Source organism: Anguilla rostrata, chromosome 8 (assembly GCF_018555375.3).
Source record: "Anguilla rostrata isolate EN2019 chromosome 8, ASM1855537v3, whole genome shotgun sequence".
In the NCBI taxonomy this organism is placed as follows: domain Eukaryota; kingdom Metazoa; phylum Chordata; class Actinopteri; order Anguilliformes; family Anguillidae; genus Anguilla; species Anguilla rostrata.
In genome coordinates, this window is record NC_057940.1 from 52,196,476 (window position 1) to 52,223,607 (window position 27,132).

General features: G+C 49.4%; 1 protein-coding gene across 2 annotated transcripts in view; it reads left to right on the top strand.

Annotated features, from left to right (window-relative positions):
* The window catches only part of LOC135261992 (protein 4.1-like), a 40,119-nt gene extending 13,226 nt beyond the window's left edge, over window positions 1-26,893 (top strand). The window contains exons 11-21 of one of the 2 annotated variants that reach the window (XM_064348722.1): window positions 224-399; window positions 3,825-4,087; window positions 8,524-8,592; window positions 8,709-8,744; window positions 10,520-10,582; window positions 11,930-12,109; window positions 20,915-21,049; window positions 21,739-21,840; window positions 22,617-22,697; window positions 22,964-23,080; window positions 23,388-26,893. In XM_064348722.1, the coding sequence (XP_064204792.1) occupies window positions 224-399; window positions 3,825-4,087; window positions 8,524-8,592; window positions 8,709-8,744; window positions 10,520-10,582; window positions 11,930-12,109; window positions 20,915-21,049; window positions 21,739-21,840; window positions 22,617-22,697; window positions 22,964-23,062 (1,204 nt within the window). In that variant the 3' untranslated portion in view covers window positions 23,063-23,080; window positions 23,388-26,893. The remainder of the gene's footprint in view (window positions 1-223; window positions 400-3,824; window positions 4,088-8,523; window positions 8,593-8,708; window positions 8,745-10,519; window positions 10,583-11,929; window positions 12,110-20,914; window positions 21,050-21,738; window positions 21,841-22,616; window positions 22,698-22,963; window positions 23,081-23,387) is intronic. The other variant, XM_064348723.1, reaches the window with a different exon arrangement.
* Window positions 26,894-27,132: the final 239 nt, after the last annotated feature.

Here is a 27,132-nt window from a genome sequence, read left to right on the forward strand (position 1 = left end):
GTAGGACACTGCCGTTGTACCCTTGAGCAAGGTACTTAACCTGCATTGCTCCAGTATATATCCAGCTGTATAAATGGATACAATTTTTAAATGCTATGTAAAGTTGTGTAAGTCGCTCCGGATAAGAGCGTCTGCTAAATGCCTGTAATTTCCTTTATGTAGGGGGCTTTTGAAGGGGGGGGGGAGAGGGTAGCAGCGGGCCTGATGCCTCTTACGTCTGCAGGCTGACCTCCACGGAAGTGGCCACCACGCCCCGCAGGTTCCTGGCCCTGGGGTCCAAGTTCCGCTACAGCGGGCGGACCCAGGCCCAAACCCGGCAGGCCAGCTCCATGATTGACAGGCCGGCCCCCATGTTCCAGAGGTCCTCCAGCAAGAGGGCGTCTCGCAGCCTGGATGGAGGTGTGTGTGTGTGTGTGTGTGTGTGTGTGTGTGTGAGTTTAGGTGTGTATGTGTGTGTGTGTGTGTGTGTGAGTTTAGGTGTGTGTGTGTGCGTGTGTGTGTGTGTGCGTGTGAGTTTATGTGTGTATGCCTTTGTGTTTAGTCTGTGTCTTATGTACACATAGTGTTTAAGTACAGTGATAAACATTGTAGAGGAACAGATTCATCTGAAATATGTACGTTAGGGAAGGGAACACAGGTGTTTAGTTATGCTAAAAAAATAGTTTGGATGACCCAAAGGAGCATTTGTCCCTGTTTGCCCCAGCTGGAGGTAAGTCTGTCTGAGCCTCTCTTCTGCAGCCAATCCAAGAGAGGAAGGAAGACGATGATTGGTTCCTTCTGTTGGATTCTGACCAATCACAGCCCACCTCTGCATCACCAGGCACTTTTTCCAGGTTCTTTTGGCCCTATTTTTGGCCTGGCTTCGGATCTCTTCCCGCCTACAGCCTTTCAGCTCGTCTGGAACAATCTGCTCACATCAAAGAATGGCTGTCTCCAGAACCTCTGTGGACTCATCCTGCCTGGCCGTTTAAACTCTTTCAGTTACACCTGACTCAGCACCACAATGAGGTGGATGGTGATTGGTTTGTTCTGTCAGACCACGCCTCCTTCGTAGTCCCTCCTCCTGTCACCTGGTAGACATTTAAGGCTCTGTTAAGCTTCGAAGCCATCTGCCCCTTGCGAGAGCATTCCTCGATCAATGACCCTGATCTGATCTGTGTAAGCTTCAGCCCAAACCTACTCTCTCTCCTCTTTCACACTGACCTGGTCTCTGAGCTTCAGTACTAACCTGCTCTCTCCTCTTTCACACTGACCTGGTCTCTGAGATTAAGTACTAAACTACTCTCCTCTCTTTCACACTGACCTGGTCTCTCTGAGCTTCAGCACTAACCTACTCTCCTCTCTTTCACACTGACCTGGTCTCTGAGCTTCAGCACTAACCTACTCTCTCCTCTTTCACACTGACCTGGTCTCTGAGATTAAGTACTAACCTACTCTCCTCTCTTTCACACTGACCTGGTCTCTGAGATTAAGTACTAACCTACTCTCCTCTCTTTCACACTGACCTGGTCTCTGAGCTTCAGCCCAAACCTACTATCCTCTCTTTCACACTGACCTGGTCTCTGAGCTTCAGCACTAACCTACTCTCCTCTATTTCACACTGACCTGGTCTCTGAGATTAAGTACTAACCTACTCTCTCCTCTTTCACACTGACCTGGTCTCTCTGAGCTTCAGCACTAACCTACTCTCCTCTATTTCACACTGACCTGGTCTCTGAGATTAAGTACTAACCTACTCTCTCCTCTTTCACACTGACCTGGTCTCTCTGAGCTTCAACCCAAACCTACTCTCCTCTATTTCACACTGACCTGGTCTCTGAGATTAAGTACTAACCTACTCTCTCCTCTTTCACACTGACCTGGTCTCTGAGATTAAGTACTAACCTACTCTCTCCTCTTTCACACTGACCTGGTCTCTGAGATTAAGTACTAACCTACTCTCCTCTCTTTCACACTGACCTGGTCTCTGAGCTTCAGCACTAACCTACTCTCCTCTCTTTCACACTGACCTGCTCTCATGGTCCCTTTTATGACCTGGTCTCTGGTTTTCTACTCTCCTCTCTTTCACACTGACCTGGTCTCTGAGATTAAGTACTAACCTACTCTCCTCTCTTTCACACTGACCTGGTCTCTGAGATTAAGTACTAACCTACTCTCCTCTCTTTCACACTGACCTGGTCTCTGAGATTCAGCACTAACCTACTATTCTCTCTTTCACACTGACCTGGTCTCTGAGATTAAGTACTAACCTACTCTCTCTCCTCTTTCACACTGACCTGGTCTCTGAGATTAAGTACTAACCTACTCTCCTCTCTTTCACACTGACCTGGTCTCTGAGATTAAGTACTAACCTACTCTCCTCTCTTTCACACTGACCTGGTCTCTGAGCTTCAGCCCAAACCTACTCTCTCCTCTTTCACACTGACCTGGTCTCTCTGAGCTTCAGCACTAACCTACTATCCTCTCTTTCACACTGACCTGGTCTCTGAGATTAAGTACTAACCTACTCTCCTCTCTTTCACACTGACCTGGTCTCTCTGAGCTTCAGCACTAACCTACTCTCTCTCCTCTTTCACACTGACCTGGTCTCTGTGATTAAGTACTAACCTACTCTCCTCTCTTTCACACTGACCTGGTCTCTGAGATTAAGTACTAACCTACTCTCTCTCCTCTTTCACACTGACCTGGTCTCTGAGATTAAGTACTAACCTACTCTCCTCTCTTTCACACTGACCTGGTCTCTCTGAGCTTCAGCACTAACCTACTCTCCTCTCTTTCACACTGACCTGGTCTCTGAGCTTCAGCACTAACCTACTCTCTCTCCTCTTTCACACTGACCTGGTCTCTGTGAGTTTAGCACTAACCTACTCTCCTCTCTTTCACACTGACCTGGTCTCTCTGAGCTTCAGCACTAACCTACTCTCCTCTCTTTCACACTGACCTGGTCTCTCTGAGCTTCAGCACTAACCTACTCTCCTCTCTTTCACACTGACCTGGTCTCTGAGCTTCAGCACTAACCTACTCTCTCCTCTTTCACACTGACCTGGTCTCTGAGCTTCAGCACTAACCTACTCTCTCCTCTTTCACACTGACCTGGTCTCTGAGATTAAGTACTAACCTGCTCTTTCCTCTTTCACACTGACCTGGTCTCTGAGATTAAGCACTAACCTACTCTCCTCTCTTTCACACTGACCTGGTCTCTGTGAGTTTAGCATTAATCTACTCTCTCTCCTCTTTCACACTGACTTGCTCTCACAAACTGCGCCTCCACTTTTTGGACCGGTTGGCTCTCTTGGTTTTGCTTGATTCATCGTTGTTGGGCCCCCCGATGTTGTTTTTGTGACCTTTTCATTCTGCGAGGAACAGTAGATGGCTCTGGTATTCAGTCAGACAGAAATCCGTCTTGTTCTCAAGGAGAAATTCCCTTAATTCTCTTAGGGATTCCCTTAATTCCGTATCTCTGAAATCTATGGCACAGGCATTATAGCAGACGGACAAGCCTGTGCTTTGGGGTGCATTTTATCGACTCTAGCGGCTTGATGCCGGGAAGAATTGCCCTGCGTGCAGTGACAGGGCGGTCTACGTCTATCACTATGATAGTGTCTTTCTTCTCTTTTATAGTTCCCATCTCTCTATGTACAGTACTGTGTGTAGCATAACGGTAAGTGTAGTTGACCATTAGACTTCAGGGCCAGCCTAGGATTGGGAGTACTTATCAACAGGGTATTTCCTGCTGTTTGTCATTAGTCTAACCCACTTTTGATTTTGTCCACCCCCCTTCTTTTTTTTCCGACCCCTGACCCTTGACCCCTGACCTCGCGCAGCGGTGGTGGTGACCCCGGACAAGAGCGCCCGTCCCGTCAGCGCGCCCCTCATCTCCCCGGCCCCGTCCGGGGGGGAGGCCGCGCCCGCCCCCGGCCCCGCCCCCGTCACCACGGCGACCCCCCGCACCAGGCGCCGGGACCCCGGGACGCCCTCGCGGCGCACGCCCCGCTCGGAGGAGCGCAAGGCGGAGCGCAAGGCCGAGGCGAAGGCGGAGGGCCGGGCGGAGAGGTCGGCCAGGGCGGAGCCTCGGTCGGAGGTCAAGGTACAGGAGCAAACCCGGGAGGGGGGGGGGTTCTGACTATAAACTGCTCTGCTCCTTCTTTGCTCCTTTTTGCTACAAGGAAACATTTTATGCTCTGTATAAGTCAACACATTATTATTATTATCATTATTATTATTATTATTATTATTATTAATGAATGAATGAGTCATTGCATTTATGTAACACTTTTCCTGAATGCTCAAAGTGCTTTACAGTGATGAGGGGGAGCTCACCTCACCCACCACCGTTGTGTAGCGCCCACCTGGGTGATGCGCGGCAGCCATTTTGCACCAGAACGCTCACCACACATTATTATTATTCTTATTAGGGGTCCAAGCAGCGAAGGAGACATCCATCAGCTAGTTATTTCCTGACTTTTCCTAACTTTATAGGGAAAACATGGCAAACATGAAATTAACTGAAAAAAGATATATTTTCAATGTCTTGTACACATGTTGTACGCATCGGTGTTGTTGGGGTCATTTTGACCCCAAGCTCTATTGTTATATAAAACCATCATTTTGATCTTATTTTTGTTGTGTTGGCTGAGGGCACTTTCACATTAATTTGTGTGTGTGTGTGTGTGTGTGCGTGTGACGAGAAAACATAGTTCCCACGAGATCTCTGATACCACATTCTGACCCTCCTTTTGTTTCTCAACCACCAATAAACTGTCCTGTCATCTCTCAACCCCCCAAGAAACCTCCCTGTCATCTCTCAACCACCAAGAAACCTTCCTGTCACCTCTCAACCACCAATAGACCCTCCTGTCATCTCTCAACCCCCAAGAAACACCCCTGTCATCTCTCAACCACCAAGAGCTGACATGTTTACTTCCAAAAATGGAGAACTACCATGGTCTGGATCCCCAGTTGAAAGACAGGGTAGACTTAGTGCTGCTAATGTCATCAAAATGGTTCCAGGCCCCACCAGATATGCTAGCAGTCACGTACAAGACATTCACCTGACAAAAGCGCTTTTAGTTGCATGTTTAACGTTGCCTATCGGTTTTGTGAAACAACTGTTATAACCTGTTAGTCAGAGCCGTATGCCAGTGACCTCATGTCAGCAGTCAACCAATCATCTTCTCTACGGCGTATGCGGGCACTGGTTACTATCTACGCGCTTTTAATTTCTTGAGGAGGTATGCGTCTTCAACGTGGCCATGGTCTGCAACCGCACATGCCGCACATTGCACACAACCCCTACACAGACCCATTTTTACGTGCACTATGCAGAAGTATAAAACAGCCTTTAGTGTTACGACATAGTAAAGGCCTTTACCCCTAGCGGCTAGGAGACATCCATGGCGATGCAGTAGGTATGTTGGGTGAAGGTATATGATCATGAGGACAAAACTGTTTAACCCTCCTCTTATGTTTGGGGTCAATTTGACCCCATTCAATGTTTACTGTCTCTAAAAATATGGTTACCATACTTTTTTCAGCTAGATATTTCATGACTTTTCCTAACTTTATAGGGAAAACATGGCAAACATGAAATTAACTGAAAAAAAATATTTTCAATGTCCTGTACACATGTTGTACGCATCGGTGTTGTTGGGGTCATTTTTGTTATATAAAACCATCATTTTGATCTTATTTTTGTTGTGTTGGCTGAGGGCACTTTCACGTTAATTTGTGTGTGTGTGTGTGAGAGAGAGAGCATGCGTGTGTGTGTCTGTGTGCGTGTGTGTGAGGAGAAAACATAGTTCCCACGAGATCTCTGATACCACATTCTGACCCTCCTTTTGTTTCTCAACCAGCAAGAAACCCCCCTGTCATCTCTCAACCACCAAGAAACCCCCCTGTCATCTCTCAACCACCAAGAACTGACATGTTCACTTCCAAAAATGGAGAACTACTATGGTCCGGATCCCCAGTTGAAAGACAGGGTAGACTTAGTGCTGCTAATGTCATCAAAATGGTTCCAGGCCCCACCAGATATGCTAGCAGTCATGTACAAGACATAAAGTCTGCATTTTAACTCTTCATAACACCATCTATGCAAAAGGATATTCTTGAGATGACAAACTTAGAGGGGAGGCGTGTGTATGGTGACAATTGGAAAGAGCTGGATGTGACCCACTAGCAATCCTATATTGGGTTGTTTATTTATTGGGTTGTTAATTTGAACATCGTAGGAGGGTTAAAAATTGCTCCATAGCAATGCTTGGACCCCTCCCAACGCCGCTTGCGGCTTTAATTATTATTATTATTATTATTATTATTAGTATTATTAAGTAGTTGTAGAAATGTTATAACAACTAGCGCCACATACAGGTTCACCTCTGATCGGGGTGAACAGTGCGCAGTGTACAGGTAAAGGAAATGCACAGGCAGACACACAGCGCCGTTGTCCTGTGCTGCAGCTGACCTGGCCGTTCTGCCGCTGCCTGTGTTTTGTCCTCGGGGAGTAAAACCGCAGACGTTGGCGGAAGAGTTTTAAAATCGGGGGCAGCGGGCGTGGAAACGAGAGCGGGGAGGTTGCTTCGCCGTCGCTCGCCGCTGATGCTTCCGCTGCCTCGTCCTCCCTCCCCCGTCGACTCGCCCTCCGCGAGGGGTTTTCGGCAGCTGTTCTCCGAGCCGGGGCGGCAGTCGCCCGCCGCCGTTTCTGTCAAACGGTCGGCGGATGATGGAGTGCGAGCAGCTTGGAGGACCCCGCGGTCCCGCCGTGAAGCGCACGGACCGAGGACGCCGTCAGTGTCTCTGCGCGGATAAAACCGCTTCCTGTTCGGCGTAGGCTCCTACACGCCGGGCGCGGTCGATGGGAGGAGGCCTTGCGGCTGTTTTTAAAATCGGTTCTGCCGCACGGACCTGGTACAGCGCGGAGCAGAGGTCCGCGCGGGACTGTTTGTCGCGCCCCGCGCAACATTAAAATTTTACTCCCCCCCCCCCCCCCCCCCCCGGCGCGACTTCGTCCGACGTCTGCCGCGGAAGGGTAAAGCGTACTCTTATACGGTTCGTTGGTAAAGCCGCACATCCTCCGACAGAAGTGGCTTCGCAGTCGGCTCCGTTTGTTTCAACGGGATCCGAGTTTTAGCGCCCGCAAGGCCTGATGGGATAGCTGCCCGATGCTAGGCAAGTGGGCGGAGCGACCGTAAAGACGGGGGAACGCGATGCGACAACCAATCGGATTAAAGGATCCGGTCTTCGATTTCAAACTGTATTTCCCCATTCCGGATAGTTCTGTTGGGAGGACTCGTTAATTGTTGATTTGTGGGAATTTTCGAAAAACACACTGTATGCTAGTGCTTTTGAACATTTGTCACAGCTAACAAATGGAAGTTCCTTTCCAGCCCCATCAACAAGTGTTACAGTTTGGAGTCCTAAAACCCGGAAGTAAGTTTGCATTTTTGAGCCATGGGTTCCCTCGTGCATTGTTCCCATAAGGATTGTTTTCTGTGGTAAATAAGGTCTGTGGTTAACGTAGGCCTAAGAGAGTTTCACGTTTTGTTCTACAAGATAAATTTCACTCACTTCATTAATATCTCAACCGTGAATTTCAAAGCTTGTAGGCCTGACTCTCTCACTGTTTGCCCTCAAACACCTGCCATCTTAAATTCAGTTAGCACCTCACCAAATAAATGTCACAACGAAGGTCAGCGTGCGCTGGCATTTACTGTGCTGTTTTTAGCTCATTGTAGCTTCAGTCCGGGGGTTCTGACCAAATGTGGTTGCAGAAAGGACGGAGTCATTGCTGTGATCTCGAAAGAACAAAACAAAAACTGAGATGTTATCGAAAGAACAAAACAAAAACCAAGATGTTATCTACTGAGCTCCCGATGAACAGAGTCGGTGTCCTGCGAGAGGGTGTGATGTACCTCTGGCTCGAGGGGAAAGTCCATAACCACAATTTTCTTTCATTTAAAAATGGCCCATCGTGGAAAATGAATCCTGAGAGCCACTGGCCTGGGACTTTTCTATTAACTGAAGCTTGTGCTGTTTTTATTGAGCGATGTCCAGGCCCCCGCCTTTCCAACCGCCATTTAACACTTCCTGTTTCTTGGTGTGAGACCTTGGCGAAGCCCACGGTGAATTTATGTGCCTGCGCATTTATAGTGTGGTGCGCGGTAAAATGTCCAGTGCTAACTCAACTCTGAACAGATGAGTACCTACTCAGAGCAGGACCGAATGTTATCTGTTACAGGGATATTCACACAGCGAGCAACACAGTTGCTTCTGTTGCTGGGCGTCGCTCAGCTACATAGAGAATGAACGGACTTCCGGCAACTCGGTTGACGAGTTGCTCGCTGTGTGAACGCACCGTTAAGAGTTGAGTTAGCACTATTAGAGTCGAATTAGCACTGGATGTTTTGCTGCGCGGTAGCCGAGGCTAAATCTGTGCGAGTGCTTGTGGTGTGAGGCCCTGTGAGTGAATTTGGACTGGCGCCGCCCTGCTGGCCGGGGGTCTGAACTGTCTCTTTGCCGCTGCAGGCGGTGGCGAGGAGAGAGAGGCGGCACGCGCAGATGGTTACCGCCGCCAACGGGGAGAGGAAGTCGCAGGTTTGTGCCTCGCGCCCGACGCATGGGGGGGGAAGGGGAGGATGGGGGGGGTGCGGAGAGCCGAGGGGGGGTCCTAATCTTTGCCCTTCTCTTCCCGCCCCCGGTGGAACCCGCAGTCGCCACGGCAGGGGACGGACCCGACGCGGAGGAAGGTCAGAGCCGTCTACGAGGACTTGCACCATCCTCATCCTCGCTTCCATCTACCCCTTTTTGTTTTTTTGCAAAAAAAAAAAAAAATGAAAAAAAAATCCCGTGATTTTTTTGTGGGCCTGCTTTCCTCGTCGTTTCGGTTTATTTAAAGGGACGGTGCGCTGTTTTGTGTGATTTCAGTTTGGCTGTTTATCTGTGATCGCCTTGGCTTCGGCTGTGAGGGGTTCCACGTTCGGCCGCTGCTTAGATGGCTTCCATAAGGACAGAATGCTCCCCCCCCATATTGAGACCTGGTCATGCTGGGAAGAGTTTCAGCAACACCTGCTGTCCAATGTTTGTTTGGTTTCATATACAGGCGATGTACTTTGCTTTTATTGTTTTTTAATTTTTAGTTTTGTCCTGCTTACTTATTTGTTTGGAGTGCAGCTAAAATAGAATGGAGTGTTGGACACAATGTAGTGCTTAGGTTTCCTGAACAGAACGCACCAAATGGAGGATGGGTAAAACTAGCCTAGCTTCTGCACTCAGTGCCGGTCAGTCCTCCTGGGCAGTGGTGATACAGCTCGTCAGTGCCGTGTGTGTGAAGAGGGCCAGTTTGCCATCTAGCAGTTCTCTTAGGATATAAGACATGGGCCATCTGGGACACGACCCACAATGCACCACAAGCGCAAACTCGGCAAATTCTGATTCCCATGCGACGCTGGACTCCTTCCTCCCTCTATCCCAGGCCTGCCAGTCCTCCACAGTACCTCACCCCCCCTTTCCCATCACGCACTGAGGCTGTCACAGAGAAGCCTCCCAAAATTACCTCACGAATCCTGACTAAAACGGAGAAGGGCGAGATTCTATTTTCAGAGCAACAAGGAATGACTTCAGGTGTGCACCTTCAGGCTAACGTTCGTCTGTTCACCGGTGCCGGGCTCAGAATGCGAAATCCGGTCGAGTTATCCGCAGGTTATTTAAGGCAGCGTTTCCCAACCTTTCTCCTTCCGCGGCACACTTTCCAAATTTACAGAACCTCATGGCACACCACGCCGACAGAAAAAACCGTGTGACGTGCCAGCAGTAGGCCTAAATGTTCTTTTGGGGTTTTTAATTAAGCGATGTGCATTTTAATGACATTTATTTCGGCTTTTTTTAATGGGATTTGCTCATTTAAGTATTTTTAAATTCATTTGAATATTACATTTTTTTTTTAAAGGATTTTTCACACGGCACAGCTGACCTCGCCTGACGGCACACCGGTTGGTAGACGCTGATTTAAAGCACTTTTTTTGGAAGGCTCCCGCTCTGAGCTGGAGGGGCGGTGAGCACACGTAAGCCTCAGTGTTCTGTTGCCGGGCAGAAACTCGGTCCCTCGGAACATTCTAGAACACGGTGCGATACGAAGCCCAGATCCGCCTGGCAGCAGCAGCTCAGGGGGGGACGTTAGGAAACGCGAAATGGCCCCCATTTCCGCGACACACAGGCGGTACTCAGAATTAGCATTGGAGCTAGCGCTTTCGCGACTCAGGGGGGTAAAATCAGAGCTCAGTCTCTTCTCCTGTCCTGTTCTCTCCTCCTCCCCCCACCCATTACATCACCCCCTGACCCCTGACCCTTGACCTTCACGGCCATCCATCCATCCCGCACTCTAAGCATCCCAGCCTCCGGGGGGCTGGGGGGTTCGGACATTAACGACGAAAGTGATTTGCGGTGCCAACCGAAAAAAAAACGAAGAACCCTCACGCTTTTTTTTTTCTTTTCGATTTTTTTTTTTTTTTTTTTTTGTTCACAGAAAAGATCTAAGAAAACCGAGGCGGACACCATTTATATCAGACACAGCAATTTAATGCTGGAGGTTCGTAGGAGCGAGGCGCCGATTCTTCTCCCTGCTGCCGTTGGTCTGTGCTGTGGCATGCTCCATGCTCGCCGGGGGCTATTTCCTCCCTGTCCGGAGCCTTACTCGTCGTTTCTGTCTCATCCCGAACTTTACCCTGAAGTCGTCGGCCCTCCCTCCTTTTGTTTATGTTTGTTTATGTTTGTTTATGTTTGTTTATGTTTGTGTCCTTGCAGCACAGGTTTTGGCTGATTTCGTTCTCTGGCGCTCTTGGTGCTGAATACTAACACGATTTTTGGAGAGCTTTGTGTCTTTTCCCCGCCATCGTGAAACGTTTCAGAAGTTTTTTCCCATAATGGCTTTAATCCCCCTCAAGGGTTCGAGGACAAACTTTCGCACAGAGTAAAGCCTCCTCCTTCGGGCTCCCTTTTTTAAGGGATTTTTTTGTGGCACTAATGGTGGATCGACGGCCCCTTTACATTAACTGGTCTGTCGGTTTCAGTCAGGAGCCATTATCTGTGAGGTAACAGCTGTAAACTGATTGGATTTCCCTCTGGGAGGGGAAATTATTGCTGCTTGCACTGCCAAACAACCTCAGCTCCCCCCCCCCCACCCCAAACTCCTCATGGGTGGTGCACCTGCTGCGCTATTAATTCCCTCCAGCCCCCCCCCCCCCACCTCCTCGTGGGTGGGTACACCCGCTGACTGCACTATTAATTCCCTCCTGTCCCATCCCCCGTCCCCCTCCCACATGGGGCTGTGTGCTTTTGGTCGACCCTCATCGTGTCTGTGTAGTAAACATCTGTTGGAATTAGCAGATGGAGCCCTGATTCACACGAGTTGCATTAAAATGCACTTCCCTGTGACCCTGCGAACCCTCTTGGGGAAATAAAGACACAGTTCTTGTCTGGTAGTGATGACTTTCTCAGCCATCTTTATTCCTTCTTCGCCTTTTTTTTTTTTTTACCTGCATGCGATTGTGTCTGTGTCTTCGGTGTGTTTGCATGTGTTTTTCAAGCGCAGTGGTGTTCTGAATATTGTTGCCATGTCCTTCAGAGAAACGCAGCAGCTCACGAATAAGGCTCAAGGTGGAGAGACAGCCTGTTAGATGCTATTATCTTAGTAACCCGCAGGGGGCGCTGAGCACATCTTACCGCTGAGCTGTTAATTTACCAGCAGTGCTCCTGCAGGAATTCTATCATGAGCCGAGCTTGCATGGCTACTGTCTTCAGCCTGGACTGAAGACTGTTGCCCGATTAGTGCTGACAGCGCTCTTTTCTCTCCATCCCTCTGTACCACTCATCCTCTTTATGGCTCCCTCACTCTTTATCGCTGCCTCCGTGTTTTCCTCTTCCCCTCCGTGCCCAGGATTTGGATCGGACCCAGGAGGGCATCATGAGGCACCACTCCAGCATCAGCGAGCTGAAGCGGAGCTTCATGGAGGCGGTGCCCGAGCCGCGGCCCAGCGAATGGGACAAGCGCCTGTCCACCAACTCGCCCTTCCGCACCGCCTCCATCAACGGGCAGCTGCAGCCGGGGGCCGGCGGGGTGAGTCCCCGGGCAGGGGGGCGTGGTCAGGGGCGGGGTTAGGGGTGGGGGTGGGGTCAGGGGCAGGGCCATGGGTTGAGTTATGGGCTGCCTGACTTTCTAGCTAGCTTTCTTTATGTGGATAGTGTAGTATAATGGGTAAGGAGCTGGTCTTGTAACCTAAAGGTCATTCCCAGGTTCGATTCCCAGGTAGAACGCTGCCGTTGTACCCTTGAGCAAGGTACTTAACCTGCATTGCTCCAGTATATATCCAGCTGTATAAATGGATACAATGTAAAAATGCTATGTAAAAAGTTGTGTAAGTCGCTCTGGATAAGAGCGTCTGCTTAATACCTGGAATGGATAGGGGGGAAAAAAGTTGGTAATATGTTATACATTTGAAGGTAAATGGTCAGAAGCCATTTTTTGTGGAAAGAGAGACTTGACTTGGTTCATGCTTGATCATATAAACCGGCTGTTGCTTCAGGAAGTGGTTTTAGTGGAGAGGGAAAAGGAAAGTCTTCCTAATGGGTCAAGTAGAGGTCAGTGATGAGGAGCACTGATGAGGACACTGTGCTTCAGGAGGTGCAGTCTTTCAGACGAGACAAAGTTACAGCCACGTCCTTGCTTGCTGTGATCCAGAATTCGCTGTGCTTAACACAAAGATATACAACTTCTGTTACTTCCCAGGAATATCCGTATTCTCTTAGCCAAGTCACCCGAGGATCAATTTGATTGGCTTAATAAATCCCTCCCTCTTTGCGTGAAGCAGATATGCGTTGAGGGTTTCTTGCGCAAAATGGCTGCCGGGAGACATCCAGGTAGACGCCGCACAGGCGCACACCAGGAGCTCGCGCTACGAACCCCGTTGCGGTGCAGCCGGGGCCCGAGCCGGTTTTTTTCCTGGAGCCCCGTTTCCTGTTTCCTGTTTCACCGTGAAGCACCGTCACCGTCTGTTGCCGTCTGGCCACTGGCGCATGAAAACGATGAGTCGACGCCCAGCCTAATTTACATATCACAAGACACAAAACAATAGGTTTTTTTTTTTTTTTTTTAAATCTTTCCTTGGCTATTTCTGTGGCTGAAGACACCCTGAACAACCGCAGCACAGGAGTTATATTTAGCCGCTTTTTAATAGCCTGTAACTGCCGCTTCCTGCAGCCTCCTGCAGCCTCCTGCTCTGCCGTGGAAGACAGTGCGGTTGTATTTTGACATTTTCCCGCTCTCGTAGTGTTAACTGTCGCCACGGCGGCAGACGCTCGATACGCAGCGAGCGAAATGTCACGTCGATTTAACCTTCTGCGGCACACAGTACCGACAAACATCGTTAATTAAGCGGTTGTCGCTAAATATCTTGTGTTTTACCTATTTTGGGTCGAAGTAGCATGATTGTCGCTAAATAGCATCATAAAAAGGGTTCATGTTACCGTTGGCTGATTGAGGGCACTGACAAACTCTGAACACACACAAAAAAAAAAAAAATCAAAATGAGTTACTTTGCACCTTCCTGCGGTGATTTTAATGAAAGCATTTCAAACTGACGAAGAGAGACGGGAATGGTGTGTTCTTTCCGCGATGGCATTTATGAAAACGCGTGCTTTAAAAGCAGGAGTGAAACGGAGTGCAGCCCTGTCTGGTGGAGAGTGGACGGCCTCACCCCAGCGACGTTCTGGCTTCGAGTCGCGCTGTGAAAGATTAGCCGAGGATCGAAGCGTACCCTCGCTAGCGGAATACCGCCGGCTCGTTTGCTTGTCGCTTGACATGGAAGAGATTGCGGGGTCGAAGATTTATTTAGCGTTTACCGTGCTGTTGTGGAAGAATAAATTAAACATCATTTACCGCTTTAGCGGGCTTCGAGTAAACGAACAGACCCCTGAATCAGTATGCCCTCTGCCTTTTCGAATCATTCAACGGGAAAGGAACGCTCGTCCTTGCATGAATTTCTGCTCCTGGCAGTTCTGACAGTTTGGTCGGGAAGAGCTGTTCGCCCCAGAGTGAGCACCGCGGGGCTCCCCAAAGTGACTTGCCGTACCCCTCTGTGTACAGAGCTCTTGTGTGTGTCAGCGCGGCGTAGTGCGGAAACGTATTGGATTGCGGGGCCAGTTTCTGTGGGAATGTCTGTGACCTGCCTCATGGGAATGGTGCGAGGCTTTCTGCACTAATTCTGTTTGTAAGCTGAATGTACGCTTTCTAAACATGATCCCTCCCTAGTGTGCTGAAAGACTTGTGGTCGGTGTTGCTTTTTTGCCTGGAGGCTGTGCAGGGTGGTATACAGACTGTTTCTTTGTCTTGTTGCTGTATATTTGTCTGTATTTGTCTCCTTCCTGCGTCTGTCTTCTTCCTGTATCTGTTTTCTTCCTGTATTTGTCTTCTTCTTGCACCTGTCTCCTTCCTGTATCTGTCTCCTTCCTGTATTTGTGTTCTTCATGTGCATGTCTTCTTCTTGTACCTGCCTCTTTCCTGTATTTGTCTCCTTCCAGTATTCGTGTTCTTCATGTGCATGTCTTCTTCATGTACCTGTCTCATTCCTGTATCTGTCTCCTTCCTGTATTTGTGTTCTTCATGTGCATGTCTTCTTCATGTACCTGTCTCATTCCTGTATCTGTCTCCTTCCTGTATTTGTGTTCTTCATGTGCATGTCTTCTTCTTGTACCTGTCTCCTTCCTGTATTTGTCTTCTTCCTGTATCTGTTTTCTTCCTGAATTTCCCTTCTTCCTGTATTTGTTGTCTTCCTGTATCTGTCTTATTCCTGTATTTGCCTTTTTCCTGTACCTGTCTTCTTCCTGTATTGTATTTCCCTTCTTCCTGTATTTGTTGTCTTCCTGTATCTGTCTTCTTCCTGTATCTTTGCTGCTTGCTTTTGTCTTCTTCTTCTACAGTGATATTAGTGTATCCTTTATGAGTGTCTGCTTCTAACTGGACCTTAAGTGAGTAGGATTCAGGGAAAGCAGCTGAACGCACAGTGTGTGTGTGTTTGTGTGTATGCAGGTGAAGACACGCACCTGTATGTCTGCACACAGAAAGGTTGGTGATGTTTGTGAGGTAAAGGCGCTCCGAATGGAGCTTTGGGGCGTGTCTTTACGAGGGATAGGGAAAAAGAGGGCGTGGCTTTGGCTCTGCAGTGGCAGCCTCCCGCTTTCACGCGACCCCAGCCAGTGTCTGCTCTGCGCCTCCCCTTCTCATTCGCCGTCCACTCGCTGTCCCCTCCCCTTTTCTGGCCCCGCTCCAATCAATGGCCCCCCCCTCCTATTTCTGATCCCGCCCACTTCCTTTTGCCCCGCCCACTCTTTGCTCTTTGCTCTTACATGTCCCCCGCTCTCCTATCACCGTCCCCTCTCTGTTCTGCCCTCCCTCTGCCCCGCCCCCCTTCCCGTCCCCCTGCCTTCCCATTGGCCGCAGCGAAAGCAGCTTTCTGAGACTGAGGCTGAGGCTGTGCTTGACGCTAGCGGCATGGCTGATCTGAGCCCGGAGCGAGGCTGCACCACGGACTCGTCCTTCTAGAGAGGAGGAGGAGGAGGAGGAGGAGGAGGAGGAGGAGAAGCGAGGGACGAACGGCCTCATCCCTCCGCTCATCGCTGCCGCTCCCTCCGCCCCGACCTTCGGTCTGCTTTGCTCAGGGTGGATCCTCTCTTCCACTCTCTTACTTCTCTTCATTCCTCTCCCTCTCGCTTTCTCACTTTCTCCCTCTCTGTTTTTTCTACATTTTTTTTTTGCCATTATTTAATTTTCTACAGATTTCTGGTGATGTGGGGGGTGGACAAACTAATTGGCTGCTCCTTTCTGAAGTCTGATGTGGTCTTTAGGCCAAGAAAAACAGCAGCTTGAAAATTTGTCCAAAAAAAACGGCCATATGCTGTCACTCATAAGCGAATAATGAGGGTGATTAAAATTTATGCTTGTGCTTCATGCAACTAGGGTACAAATGTGCAAGCCAAATTTGAGTCAATGAGACCAACAAGATAAACACCACAATAACAAACGGTACCGTAATGAACAAATATTGTACGTTTATGTAGTCAGGAGTTGTGTCTGTGGAGTGTTGGACTTGTTTAATAATGTATTGGTGAGCTGCCAGTTCTGGTGGTAACGGACTGTCCCTCAGGCTATGACGGGCTCAGATTTGGAGTGTATAGCTCCAGTCATTCCGCTGCTCCTTCTGCTAATTGGACTTCCAGCTTTTCGCTGAAGTCTTGGAAAAAAAAAACTTTTTTTTTTTTACATTTGAGAATGTCAGTTCAAATATAGTTTTTTGCACAGTGCAGGGAGAAGTTCTTCTCTTTTTCTTTTTCTGCCGAAGCAGTATTTATTCGGTTTACCGCTTGGCCTTTTCGAGGGGCTAGCGGATTAGCCGCCATTATGACCGATGCTTATGTGCGTATGTGTAAGAGAGTGCTGTGCACTGTGAAAGCGCGCTCGTAATGTAAACAGCGGAGAGGCCGTGAGCACGGTGGCGTCTGTCGATGTGCCTCTGCGGCGCTCTGTGGCTCCTTTCGCTGTCAGCTGGAGAGCTCGCGTTCTCCTCCTGTGCCTTGGGGTAAAACTCTCCATCTCTCGCCTCCTTGTCATTTTCTCTATCCTTTGCTTCTCGCTCTCTCTCTCTCTCTCTCTCTCTCGCTCTCTCTCTCTCTCTCTCCCCCCCCCGGCACTATTTGTCTCTGCAGAAGTGTGAAAGCTCCCTCCTTCCCCCCGCTTCCTGGTTATAGTGTGCAATACTGCACCCCCCACCCCCCCCCCCTCCCCCCACCCTTATTTGCTAGCCTCAGGCCCTATGATGCTGTCCAGCCACTAGGCTAGCCTTCCCCCTGTGTGCATCTGCGGGAAACTTACTGCTAAGGTCATCTTCGACCGCACGGTTCACTGGTCATTTATGACCACCGCAATTCACCGCGGCCGCCATTTTGTTTTTGCCGCTCGGGTCCGCACGTGGACGGTGGTTTATTCCCGCCCGTCCGCCGCGTCGTTACCGCGAACTGTGACCGGCGGTAATTTAGAACACCGCTAACCGTATGCGCCGGGTTTCGCCGGATGGTTTGCCTCCGAGGCGTTCGCACAGCGGCACCGTCGCCGTCGGATCAACGCGTAGCGGCTCGGCCACTCTCAAACCGCCATGCCGTCATGGTGTCTCCCTCTGGTGGCAGAGAAGACTCATCGCAGGCGAGCAAGCAAGCAAGTTAAGACCCTTCTCTCCTCTCTGTCACTGCGGGCCAGGACGCAAAATCATAATAATATGCAAAAGAAATAAATAAACTGGTGACTCAGTCGTGGAGTTGAACGCGGAGTCCAGCGCTGCCGCTCCAGGGAACGGGTGTGACCGGACCTCTGCGCCGACCTCCGCACCGCCGAGCTTTGAGGCTACGAATGCGAAGGACCGCGGCGTTTTGGCTGCTACCCCCCATCATGCTGACCGCTGCCTGTGCAGAAACAGCTCATACAAACTCTGGGGAGAACAAGGTGGAAACAGAAACATTCTGGATTGTTCTCGAGCGGAAATTTTCAATAAATTCCGCTAACGCAATAACAATTAGCTAAGAGAGAACACACAGTAACTTTTAGTGCAGAGATAAGTGTTTCCTTGAGCCAAAGAACTAAATTGATTGGACGATGGTAAATATTCAGCTGTGGTCGACTCCTGCACGTGGAGTCGCTTAATTTCGCACATCTTTGTTAAGTTCTGTCTGCGATGCACAGTTCCAGACCTTCATTAGAGTTTGAATCCAGATGATGCAGCTTCATGAGGAGGCTCGGCAGACATTAGTAATCCACCTTGTTTGTCACCTTTTAGCGAATGCCGCCCGCCTGTCTCCCCCCGGCCCGCCCCCTCGCCCCGCCCCTCGCTGAGCTAGCTCCGCCCCCGCCCGCGTTTTTTTTTTTTTTTCACGGATCTCTGTCTCTCTCGGTCTTCTGTCGCCAACCGCAGCCGAGGAGGGGCGCTGCGCGTGGACAGGAAGAGGAAGTGGACGCGGCGCGGGCGGCGGGCTCGCCGGCCCCGGGGGGGCCTCCGCTCCCGCGGCCGGGCCGGGAGGAAGAGGAGGAGGAGGAGGAAGATGAGGGAGGGGAGGCGTGCTCCCAGAGGGTGTCGGTGGCCATGCTCGGGGGGGAGGCGCACCCGTGCCAGCTGTCCCCCGCGCCCCTCCAGCGAGCCCGCGTATCTCTCCTCCTGTCCTGGCTGCTGGTGATGGCTCTCACTCTGTGGTGGATTGTGTTTATATGAAGGGCGGGGGAGCTAGGGCAGAAAGCCCCCCCCCCCCCCCCCCCCCCTTAGGAGGCAGACGTGACTCATGAAATGTGCTGACTCTCTGTCTCAGTCTGCAGCCACAGGCTTCCTCTCCTCTTTATCAGAAACAGCACGTGCTGTTTCTACCTGTTCCTGTTTAACCCCCCCACATGGATATGCCATCACATTCACCCCCACACACACACAAGCACTCACACACACACAAACACACATAAACACACACACGCACAAACACTCACACAACACACTCACAAACACTCACACACACACAAACACTCACAAACACTCACACACACACAAACACACACACACGCAAACACACATAAACACACACACACACAAACACTCACACACACACAAACACACATAAACACACACACGCACAAACACACACACAAACACTCACAAACACTCTCACACACACAAACACTCACACACACACAAACACACATAAACACACACACACACAAACACTCACACCATATGCAATGCATGCTGAGGAAGTTCAACTCAGAGTCAGAGTGCACAATAAAAAGACTTCTGTATTAAATTTTTTTTGTCTCATTTGAAAAAAAGACAGTGAAAAGGACTCTAGTACTTGACTCGTCTTTGCTGTGGCGAAACCGCTGACGCCTTCGACAAAAGGACTCTGTTGCTGCAAGCGTTAAGAACGAACGGGTGACAAATCCTGACTCTTTTTAATTTGAGCGTTCGCACTGTGAAGGCGAGGGGGCTGTAAGTCAAGGGCTTCGCTGTTTGCTGTCGAGCGCTGCGTCGCGTGCTCTGTCTCAAACGCTTTCGTCCCAGCGCCGGCCCTCAGAGAAGTCTTCGCTGTGCACCTGTTCATCGGCGCGTCGCATCTCGCGTTCGCCGCTCTGTGTGATCTCTGCGTTCGAATGCAGGGCGGTCCCGCGACGATCTCCTAGCAGAAAGTTATACAGCAGACGTTTCACCCTCCGGGTCTAACCCCCCCCCCCCCCAAACACACTCTGATAATGGTTTGGGCGGAACGGGGAGAGGGACATCGATTTATTTTTCAAAACGAGGCGTTGCAGTGAGATGCTCCTGTTTTTCCAACTCGCCAGGTTGCATGTCTTTGTTTGGCGATGAAACTGTTCGTTGCTGACCTATCAAAAAAAAAGGTCTGGAAAAAAAAAAAACAACAGCATGTGCCCCAGTGATGTCCGTCTTTCAGATTCTGGTCTCAAAGGAAACGCAAAGGTTTAATCTGCTTAAAGTGAATTCCTGTGATTTTTTTTTTTGTTGCACATTTTGGAGTACGTTTGGGATGTGTAAAGCTGGTCCTTGCAGAGTGGAAAAAAACGAGTTACCGGTGTGTGCGGGGTGATTTTATTGCATTCCTGTTTGTAATTATGCAAAACAAGCAGTTGTGCCAGGAAAGAACATTTTGTTCATGTTTCAGACAGACAGTGATTTGACCTCCAGAAATGTTTAGTGCAGCTGATCTAGAGATTTCAGTGAAGCGCCGAGCCGGCATGGTTGTATATCCATGGACATCATGAATCACGTTGAATTATTCATTTTTGTTCTAGTACCACTTTAAAAAAATATATATATACATGGGAAGGGGGCACTGGGTGACTGAAATATAAGATACAGTTCTTCACGTTGCCGTTGGTGTCAGTGGGAAAGATTTTCGGAAGTGTCTCGGCAAAGTGTACTGGAGGACAACGTGCATGCGACTTGGTATTTTTTAATAAAATTAAGCAATGAACTCTGGGGTGTATTGGTCATGGAGATGAAGGATTGGGTTGCCAGGGGAGTCGTGTAATGATGCCTGTGATTTGCACAGCCTGTGTATTTGAGGAGTGCTGGTTAATTGGAGGGGTTTGAAATGGGAGGTTTAATGAACTGTCTTTAATGAAGGTGTTGTCCCCTCCGGCCTGTAGGGGGCGTCTCAGGTGACTCTGGGCTGGGGGAGGACAAATCTTAATGATCTTTGTGTGTGTGTGTGTGTGTGTGTGTTTGTGCTGTGTGTGTGTGTGTTTGCGTGTCTGTATGCTCTTGTGTGGGTGTGCCTGCATGCGTGTGTGTGTGTTTGCGTGTCTGTATGCTCTTGTGTGGGTGTGTCTGTGTCTGTGTCTGTATGCTCTTGTGTGGGTGTGTCTGTGTCTGTCTGTGTGTGTGTGTGTGTGTGTTTGCGTGTCTGTATGCTCTTGTGTGGGTGTGTCTGTGTCTGTCTGTGTCTGTATGCCCTTGTGTGGGTGTGTCTGTGTCTGTCTGTGTCTGTATGCTCTTGTGTGGGTGTGTCTGTGTCTGTCTGTGTGTGTGCGTGTGTGTGTGTGTTTGCGTGTCTGTATGCTCTTGTGTGGGTGTGCCTGCATGCGTGTGTGTGTGTTTGCGTGTCTGTATGCTCTTGTGTGGGTGTGCCTGCATGCGTGTGTGTGTTTGTGCGTTTGTGTGCTCTTGTGTGGGTGTGTCTGTGTCTGTGTCTGTGTGCTCTTGTGTGGGTGTGTCTGTGTCTGTGTCTGTGTGCTCTTGTGTGGGTGTGCCTGCATGCGTGTGTGTGTGTGTTTGTGCATTTGTATGCTCTTGTGTGGGTGTGTCTGTCGTTGTTTGTGCGTGCGCAGCCCCCGCTGGTGAAAACGCAGACCATCACCATCTCTGACGTCACCAACGCGGTCCGCGGTGACGTCTCCACGCCAACGCGGGAGGTCCCCGTCGTGCACACTGAGACCAAGACCATCACGTATGAGGCAGCGCAGGTACGGCCGGCACCGCCCAACTGCCTGTCAGGGCTTCCCTGTGCAGGTTGTGTGTCAGTGACTGTGTGTGTGCTGTGTGTCAGTGTATGTGTGCATTCCGTACTTTAACCTTATTCATCTAATTCTGCACAGACCTGGGTCAAATACATATTTGTTTTGGATTCAAATACTTTTCTGTGCTCTGTTGATCTTGCCTGGTGTAATTGGGCCTGCCAATATGACCAGAAGGCGGGGTTTGCACTTTTTGAGAGTATTTCATTGGTTCCAACACATCAGACAAGATCAGTAAAGCGTCGAAAAGTATTTGAATCCAAAACAAATACCTATTTGACCCGGGTCTGATTGCGTGTGTGTTATCGGTGATTGGCTCAGTGCATAAGCTGTATGCTGTTGATTGTGTGTGTGTAAGCTGTATGCTATTGATTGTGTGTGTGTAAGCTGTATGCTATTGATTGATTGTGTGTGTGTTATCGGTGATCGGCTCGTTTCCCTTGTGCGTGTAAGCTGTATGCTATTGATTGTGTGTGTGTGTGTTATCGGTGATCGGCTCGTTTCCCTTGTGTGTGTAAGCTGTAGGCTATTGATTGTGTGTGTGTGTGTTATTGGTGATCAGCTCGTTTCCCTTGTGTGTGTAAGCTGTAGGCTATTGATTGTGTGTAATCGGTGATCGGCTGGTTTCCCCTGCGCAGCCGCTGGAGAGCCTGACGGACAGGGACTCCGGGGTGCTGCTGAGCGCCCAGACCATCACCTCGGAGACGGTCAGCACGACCACGACCACGCAGATCACCAAGGTCAGCGCTCGCCCGCCTGGCCTGCCGCTCAGAGCCAGAGTCGCGCAGCGTCCGTCATAAAGGGCTCACGCCGCCACACACAGGAGAGAGAGAGTTAGCGGCTGCAGAACTCGTGTGTGTCTCTGTGGTACATTCATCTATTTGCTATCACCTGGGTAGGCTCCTATTTTCCTTCAGTTATTTTTTCAAATTCTTTTTTAAACTTTTGCTCTCTCTCTCCCTCTCTCTTTCTGTCTCCCTCTCTGTCTCTCTCTCTCTCTCCATCTGTCTTTCTCTCTCCCCCTCTCTCTCCCTCTCTCTCTCTCTCTCCCTCTCTCTCTCATTCTCTCATTTAGTTCAGTTAAATTCAACATACTTCATCAGCCGGCTGGTGGAGAGAGCACACGCACCTGGGTCACATTGGCTAATCAGCCCAGGTGTGTTCCTCTCCACAGTTCGGGGCCGAGACCGGGAGCTCACACCGAGAGCGCGTTTATTTATTGGAGCTGCGTTTTTATTTCAGTTTTGTTCCTTTGAACATGACGGAGAACCAAACCGCCACAGGAAAATCGGAGGAGCTGGTTCGGTCTTCGTTGTTTTAGCTTGTTGTTTTAGTTTATTGTTTTTGCGTGGAACCCGTGGGGGAGAAGGGCGAAGATGGTCGTTTATTTATTTCACGTTTGTGTGGGAGCGCTCTCTCTCTCTCTCTCTCTCTCTCTCTCTCCCCCTCTCTCTCTCTCTCTCTCCCTCCCGGGGGTATGCCGCTGGCATGTGACGCTCTCGTTCTCTCTCTCCAGACGGTGCGGGGAGGGATCTCAGAGACGCGCATTGAGAAGAGGATCGTCATCACGGGCGACACGGAGATCGACCACGACCAGGTGAGGCTTCGCCCGCCGAATCGCAGCTTGCCCCGGGTCTCGCCCCGCCCTGTCCCGCCCCTGTTCTCCGGGGCGGTCACGTGACAGCCTGGGCGTGCGCTGTGCCCGCCCCCTTTGAGGTCGCAGGGCGGTCGTGCCCTTTGACCTTCCAGCCGACCGGCCCTCGGATGGCGTACGTGCGCGTGTGACTGTGTGTGATTGGGTCTCCTTTGCGCAAAGCGTTTCTGTCTTTGATTGTACTGTCCCCGCCCCGCTCCGCCCCGCAGGCTCTGGCCCAGGCTATTAAGGAGGCGAAGGAGCAGCACCCCGACATGTCAGTCACCAGGGTGGTGGTGCACCAGGAGACGGAGATCACCCCACAGTGATCTGAGCACACGCTCCGGGTGAGTGTACTGCACACTGAGGACCGGCCCTGATTGGTCTGCGGTGTGAGGGTGCACGTGTGTGTGTGTGTGTGCGCATGCGTTTGTGTGTGTGGGTGTGTGTGTGTGTGTGTCCAAGCCTGCTGCCCCTCACCCCAGAACAGTGTTTATCATGTCACTGAGTACTGACTGGGGCATGTGTCGTTCTGGCTGTGCTGTCTCTGCTCCTGACTCTGCCTGTGCTGTCTCTGCTCCTGCCTCTGCCTGTGCTGTGTTTGTGGCTCCAGCAGAGCATCTGACTGAAGTTCTGCCCTTTGCTTTTGCACAGGGGAGTCATCAGGGGAACCGGACCTGCCTCCGCCCCCCCTCGCCCCGCCCCCCCCCACACCACCCCGCCCCCTGTCCTGATGCGATTCTAAACCAGCATTTACGCACTGAGCCCCTACCACCCTCACCATCACCGAGCAGCTAACCAGAGAGGTCAACCTGCCTCAAATCTGACCTCTCGCCTCTGACCCTGTCTATGGACACACTGATTGATGCTAGCAGAGGGTTACTCACCTCCTCCCTGATTTCCCACAGTTCCCCTCTCCTCGTCCGCTCACTGCCAAATCCCCGAGCGGATCGCCAGCACTGGATGCGGCTCCAGAGTCAGCCATCTTGGTTTTTCTAAGACATTTTAAGGGAATTTTATAATCTTGTCGCCATTTATATGGGAATTTTAAAGATTTTTGGTGAATTATTATTATTTTTTCTCAGGATGATACATTTTTAAATTGGACATGGTGCTGTGGAGGGGTTTGTGGGAAATGGAGTTCTGCTGAAGCTTGCCAGTGTGTCTGTTCCATGTGACCTTAGGCGTGGCCTACTATAGGGGGTGGGGAAGGAGATGGGGGCGTGTCCCCCCTCTCCTTTTCAGGCCAATGGATGCCATTCCTCCGCAACCGTCCCCCCTACCCCAAATTTGGAGACCCTATGACACTGCACGGGCCTGTGCTCTTGCAGTGTCCCCAAATTCACATTTCCCATGTGGTCCGAATGGTAGCGATGCGTATCTTTCCTAAATGGGGGCATTTTCTCTTTCTTTGAAAAAAATCTAACTTATTGATCTGTGATATTTATTTATTCTTTAGTCAGTTTGTCGTTGTGTCTCAACTAGAAAGGGGGATATGGGAATATATTGATACTATGTTTTATTATATTTTTATCTGGTTTTTGTCTCATTTCAGTGTTTGTGGATGTAGTGTGTTAGTCACTGCAGCTTTGTAAAAGTGAAATGCCAGTCTTTCTGAAGGAAAATAGAAAATTCCACTTTCAGCGGGGCTGCAAGCCCGCATTGGCAAAGAACAGTATTGAATTTCTGTTACGTTGGATGCATTTTTACTCTTCCACCAAAGGGGGCAGTATGCGTTCATCAACTGTATAACGTTCTGCTTTGTCCAAATCCAAACCTAACAGATGTCCAATTAGAGAAAGCAATTGCAAAGTAGGCATCCATATTGAATTTAATTATTTAACGCATATTCTCTGTGGTCATTTAAGTCACTGTTGTGATATCAAAGGATACAATACAATGTCCACATGGTACAAGCTCTTTGACATTGCTATCTCAGCTTGTTTTGAAGATAATGGGGAAAACCTCCTGCGGAATTCAAATATCCCTGTAGTGCAAGTCAGCACAAAGCGAGGAGTTTATCTCTTCAAATTGTTTTTGTTTTTTTTAAAGGTTTTATCCATTTCCTGTATGATTTCATTAGTCTCTTGCATTGTGTCATGCTCTTTTCTCCCTCTCGGTGTCGAGACTGGGGAATGGGGAGATGAATCTGCAAAACCCATTTTCCCTGTCGCTGTGAAAAGAGAAACAAGCGAGAGAAATGTAATGCGTTAAGATCACATGCCGTGCTGTCATATTTTGTAGGAGATCAGACTGTGCTTCTTGTTTTTGTTTCTGTTGTTGTTGTGCGTTTCTCTTGCTTTTTTTATGTTGTATATATGTATATAGAACCCGCTGATCCTGACTTTTCACTCAACCTGGGAAGGTATATTTTTAACGGGATGTTGGTCACTGGTTTCCTCAAGGCAAGACCTGCCCCCATTTTGGGAAATTGCAGGATGCTCAGAGCCAAAATGGGTTATTGCAACAATAATTGCTGCCAACTCTTACAGGCAAAACGTCAATAGATCACCCACCAAAAGTAGCCTATTGCTGACAAGAAAAAGTGTGGGACTGGAGATGGTCCATTGGGGAATTAGAAAACTTTGCTTATTTTCTACCAGATCCCTTCATTTTTGGGCATGGTATGAAACTCCTGTCAGATTTTTCTTTGACAAATTAGAGAAGCAAAACAGCGGCCTCCATGTGTAAACAGGGCTAATGTAACTGCACGTAAAAAAACTGGCAGGTTGGCAAGTCACAGGCGAGTCAGCCAAGCACCACGGACGTTCTCTGCTGCGGAGGACTGTCAAATGTGGAGAATATCCTTCAGGCAGTTGAGCAGGCCACAGATGTTTCTAGGTGAAGAAGTGAGGCTGGCACCACAGACAGCCTGGCTCTGGACACTGTGAAACATCCGCGAGCGATTATGATGGAATTTTAGCGGCTGGGCCCTGTTTACACGGGTATGTGATTTATCTGAACGCGGAACAGACCAGCTCGTCCCCTGGGTCCGGCTCGCGTCGCCGCGAAGAGCCAGCTGTAGCCCCACGTCCGAGGCATAGTTTACCGTGAGAGTCAACAGAATCCGAAGCGACGGCATATACAAACTCCACCGCGCTGACAGCTCCGCTCCGAGAGGCTCGTAGAGCGAGCTGCAGAAAGCCGTGTGGGAGTTGTGCCGTTGCCAAGCGGAATGTAAGCCCAGCTCCGTGTGGTTTCACTTACCTGAGTCTTGGGCCCATTAACAAACAACAGGAACGACAAACCGAGCGCTGTTTATTTCCGCACTGACTATAAACATCTCTCTCAAGCCGAATGTTTACATGCGTAATGGCTTCATCTAACCGGCGGTTCTGTTCCTTGTCCCGTATGGGATGTGACTGCCCGGGACAAGTTCATTAAAATGCTGAGCCAAACGACGGCGTATTGAAAGCAGCTGGGCCTTATGTCCACCAACAGGCCAGATGTAACGGCGGACATTTTGTGACTCTGCTGGCGCGCTAGGCCTCTTTTTCTCTTTGTCGTTGTAAGTAGGCTACTCGAGTTATTTTTCTAAATTTTTATAAAAGAGAAGCTGTTGCCGGTGCCTCTGTCTCTGTTTTTCGTGTCATTTTGTAACGTGCTGGTTTTGTTTTTGTTTTTTTTTTAAAACAAACTGGATTCGCGAACTGCGCACGACCAAGAGTAATGTCTGGCTGCTCTTTTCAACCGGCCCAGATTAGTATAAATGTCGCAGTGGATATAAGCATTTGTATATTTTTGGATTGCCGAAATCGAAATGTCTGAGTGAAAAGTATAATTTATTTTGTAAATGGACACTTAACGCGCGCTGATAACTTGTATAGAATAGAAATTGTATCTTTTTTTCCCCCTTCATGCATCTTTTCATTTTGTGTCTTAGAAAAGAAAATATGTAGGCCTAGAGAACAGTTAGATGCCTGACGTTACTTCTTTGTGGTTTCGCTAGAGGAGTTAAAAGTATAGCTCGGGAGAGAGACGCCTCCCCAGAGATATCCATCTTCTCTCAAGCTTCTCCTTTTTATAATGCAAAACTGCAGTAAGACCCTGGAGTAGCAGCCGCCATTGTGATTTTATGGACTTGCTTTCTTCTATTTCATTCTTGGAAAAAAAGTTAGCAAAACAAAAGTGGAAAATAAAATTTTTGATTAAATCTTAAAGTGATAACTTGTTTTGCTTTCATATTAAAATGTTCCTTCTGAAAGTTTATAATTAAGCATTTCTGATTAAAAACGTGTGTAAAAGCATGTGATCACCCCCCACAAACCCCTCACCCCCCACCCCCCCAGAACATGACTAACCACCATCTATGCATCTTAATACAACCCAGGATGACATAAGAATGCTCTCTCACTCTCTCTATCTCTATCTCTATCTCTCTCTGTCTCTTGCACTTCCC